Here is a 4,299-nt window from a genome sequence, read left to right on the forward strand (position 1 = left end):
GGTACGCGAAGCGTCGAGGCGTTCTGTCGCGGCGCAGCGCCCCCTCATGTGTTACTGTCGATAAAGTTCGCCTTGTCGATGACCAACCCCAGTGACCCCGTGCTCGTCCCATCAGGCAAGCCCCTCGACGGGGGCGTTGACGAGTCAGGCCGCGCTCTCGAGTGGCAAGGCGCTGTCACCGCAGCTGCGTCTAATGCTGTTGTGCATGCGCCGCCTTGCAGATTTCGGCCCCCGCCTCGCCCTGCGACGGCGCCTCTCAGCAGTTTTCCTCGTGTGCGCGCATTGTCTTCATGCATCTCTTCCACTCCCTCAGCTGGTGCATCCATTCTGAAGGATCGCCACGGTAGCAGTAGCGGTACGGAAGGGGCACCACGCGCGTCGCATTCTCTGCGCCCATTCCGCATGAGCTCATGTCCACGTGACGACGGTCCTACCAAAGACGGCATCAGCAGCAACGAAGCATCGGGCATGTTGACTGCCAGCGCCGCATTTGAAGTCGTTCACAGGAGGAGCCATTACCCTGGGATGAACGCACGGTGTCGCCAGATGCCAAGCGGTAGCAGCAACAGCAGCGCTGGTATTGGTGGGCTCAGCAGTCTGGCACAGGATGCAAATAGCGCCTCGGCAGCCACGGGTACGACCAGCACCACCGTTGCCCTCCATGGACGCTCAGGGAACTACAACGGTGGCGGTGTGGAGATTCCGAGTGCTGGGTGGTCCCTTGACTTTCACATGCCTTCCTCGTCCCTGGGCCTAATCCAGAGCGGTCTTTTTCTTTCCATTGGGGAAGGCCACACGCCGCCGGCCTCCCCCATGGACGCACCCATGACACCGCAGAGTTTTTCAAGGATGTTCCTGGCGCGGGAGAGCGGCGAGGGTGCACATCACAGCCCTCATGCCGGGTGCGCCACGTTATTGGCAACAACCGTCACTAATGACCGGCGATCTTCCTCTTCCGAGCCTAGACAAGCGCCACGTCAGCATATACCAAAGCGGCCACCGGATGTCTCGGGGGCTGTAGACGATGCATGGAGCGGAGCGGAGGTTGTCACAAATGGGGTGGAGGAGTGGTGCGTCGACGGCGGCAGCCGCGTGAGCCATGGGACTGGTGTGATTGGCACAAGTGTCGTCTCCGGAATTGACCTCCACCCCCCCGGCCTGCTGGAGGACTGCGGGAGCTCCAGGCTGATTTCGAGTGGGCGTCACATGACTCCGCTGAGTGGTGTGCAACTCATCAGTGGCAGTAACCATTCGCAGATCCCCCTCAGCGGTGTCGATGTTGACGAGATTCCTCGCACACCCACGATTCTCAGCTCTTCACCGATCCCGTCGCACCTCCTCTCGGAGCAACAACGGTGCCATGGGCATGGCTGTGTTCACCGCAACAGTGGCCGTGCGGGCAGAGGGAACTCCCACGCGGTGTGGGAAACGGGGGTGGTTGAGACGGATACGCTTGTCCTCGCGCGGGCGGTGTCGAAAGACGGTGCGAGGTCGTACGAAGTTGTGAATGAGAAGTACGTCGTGTACGATTACGTGCTGGGCAAGGGGTCCTACTCGACTGTACGACTGGCCTACAATTTGGTGGATCGTCGATTTTACGCCGTGAAGGTTCTGGACTGTGTTCGACTGAAGCGCCGCCAACTCGGCTGCGAGGCCAGTCTGTGGAAGATAGATCAGGAGATCGCCATAATGAAGCATGTTCGGCACAAAAACATTATCGCACTTCACGAGGTTATTCGAGACCCCAGGATGCGCTATGTCTACCTTGTGCTGGAGCTGGCGGAGTCGAGGGAAATTCTGACAATGCTAGACAGCGGCGACGTGCTACCGCGCGATGATGGCGATGCCGGCATGCATTACTCCGAAGAGACTACGCGCGAGGTTGTGAAAGGGCTACTGCATGCGCTCATGTACACGCACTACCTGGGCGTTGCACACCGCGATGTCAAACCGTCTAATGTGCTGCGCACCGCTGACGGCACAGTGAAGCTGTGCGACTTTGGTGTAGCCACCCTAGTCGGTGAGGCGCCAATGCGGATGAGTCGCGAAGGCAGTGTGGCCTTCCTTGCGCCCGAGTTGCTCAGATGCAGCGAGGTAGAGGTGTCCAGCTATTCGACGGCGGCCCACTCATTTCTGAGCGGCACGCGGGAAAGGAGTGCGGGAAACACGCTTGCCGGCGCTACAGGCCCTGAACGCGCGTCTGCCACTTCCGCCATAGCGGCCACCAGTGTAACCCTGCTAGAGTGCATGGACAGGCCAATTTCACACGTCAGGGGGGAGGGAGATGCCCAGTCCCTCCCGTCTCTGACGCTCTCGCTTACAGCCGGCGCTGCAGAGGAGAGCGCGCACGCAGCCGCGACACACGAGAAACCGCAAAAAAACGCGGGCCTCACTGCCAGCGCGCACGATCGTTTCCCCACACCCCTGTTGCTGGTGTCTCAGCCGCAGCGTGGGGGTTGCAAGGACGCTCTTCTTCGGTGCGAGGCCGCCGCAGCCAGCGATTCTGGAGCCACCACCGTTCCGCAGCGAGGCGCTTCGTCGCTGGACGTTGTCCGAAAACAGGTGGATCTGTTCAAGGCGGATGTATTCGCGCTGGGTGTCACCGTCTACACAATGCTTCTCGGCCAGCTGCCTTGGCGTGCGTCGAGTGCTGCGTCGCAGCGCGCGGCCATACTCGCGGAGCCTGACCCTTTCTTGCGACTCTACAGAGCGACGTACGGCGACGCTTATACATGGCCGGCGAAAGTGAGAGAGGCGTGCACACTGTCATGCGGCGCGCTCCGTGGTGAGGGGCGTCCCCTTTCTTCTTGTGAGAAGGCGTTGGCGAACGAATCCGCTGACGCTGGCAGAGCGAACGCACAATGCAATGAAAAGCGGCGCCCGAGTGCCCTGGGAGGCAGCGATGTGGTGACAGCGGCACCAGGGGTGGCCCTCCCCTCCGAGCGGCGGCAGTCGAGCGGCACTGGGATGGGCCGGGCGGTATGCACATGGGAGGAGGAGGAGGAGTACACGCTGGCGGACATGAGGCTTCCTGACATCGCCAACCCCTATTACGATGCCACTACTCGAAACGAGCGCGATTCGACCCAACCCGTCTCTGATGGAGACGCCGTAGCTGCAGTTGCGCCGCGTCGTGCATACCAAGTGTCGGCGGCGACAGCAGCGAACAACGAATCGCATGTCTCAAGCGTTGTCACCGAGTCGCGTAGTGAGGGCGATGCCTCAGGAATGCCCTCCGAAGAATGTTCGCTAGGCCTGGCGTCACCGCGGCAAGCGCTCAATTCCTTTCCAACGAAAGAATCAATGGGCAGCCCTTTTAGGGCCGCAACGGAGAAGAAAACAGCCACGGTAGAAGTGGCGACTGGGCAGCATGCCCCAGTAACTGCCACCCACCTCCGTGCCGGTGGTGTTGAGCCTGTGGAGGGGGATCAGCACAGCGGAAACGCTGCGACAAAAGGCCTCTGCTCGTACATGTCCACCTCTACAGTCGTCTCAACAACAACAGCAGCGCAGTCCCAGTCCCAGTCCAGTGCCCTGGAGGTGGCTCCGCACCCAGCTGCCCTCCCCTTAGGCCAGTACACCTTGGAGGGGACGTGGGGCCCGGCCGTGAATGACGCGTCAGGTCCGCGACCGCGCACGCCCCCGACGGCGCCAGGCCCCTGGACTTCCTTTGCTAGCGTTGGCAGTAGCGAGGATGAACACTGGCTCAAGTCTAAGGAACCGGGTGGGGCGGACAGTGTGATGGAAAGCGCGATGTCGCTGGAGCAGTGGACACAGCGGTCGTACTGCGGTGTAACGCGAGCTGCACCCTGCGCGGTAATGAGCGCGACTCCCCAGCCCGCGGGCACGGGGACGTGGCGCAACGTCCCCGACACGACCTGTCACGACAACGATGTTGACGAGGGGTCTGGCCAGAGTACAGAGTCGGTTTCCTGCAGCTCTGATACATCGACTGCGTCTTCGCTGGCCAGCGACGCAGACGACGATATCGAGGACAACGAGGACGTAGATTCATGCGAGAGCATCTATGAGCGCCTCTTTGAGCTGGAACAGCCGTGCCGCGCGTATATCGTGACGGAACACACTCCTCTTCCCGCGGTGCCAGGTCGGTCTGGTGAGATCAGTGGCACCGCCGTTGACTTTGTGCGCGCGTGTCTTTCGCCAGACCCCACTGAACGCCGCACTGTGTTTGAGCTATTCCGGCATCCCTGGATTCGCGGCGGAGAGGAGGCAACGCCCGTCGTAAAGCACAACACACACACACCTTCCTCTCTCCCTCCCTCCCTCCCCCCGCCTTAG

General features: G+C 61.4%; 1 protein-coding gene across 1 annotated transcript; it reads left to right on the forward strand.

Annotated features, from left to right (window-relative positions):
- Window positions 1–525: 525 nt before the first annotated feature.
- On the forward strand, window positions 526–4,299 carry JKF63_05778 (uncharacterized protein; the record flags this gene model as incomplete). Its single annotated transcript, XM_067901732.1, has 1 exon — window positions 526–4,299. The coding sequence occupies one exon, from the start codon at window positions 526–528 to the stop codon at window positions 4,297–4,299; it is 3,774 nt and encodes a 1,257-aa protein (XP_067757758.1).

The sequence above is a fragment of the Porcisia hertigi genome, chromosome 19 (assembly GCF_017918235.1).
Source record: "Porcisia hertigi strain C119 chromosome 19, whole genome shotgun sequence".
NCBI lineage: Eukaryota > Euglenozoa > Kinetoplastea > Trypanosomatida > Trypanosomatidae > Porcisia > Porcisia hertigi.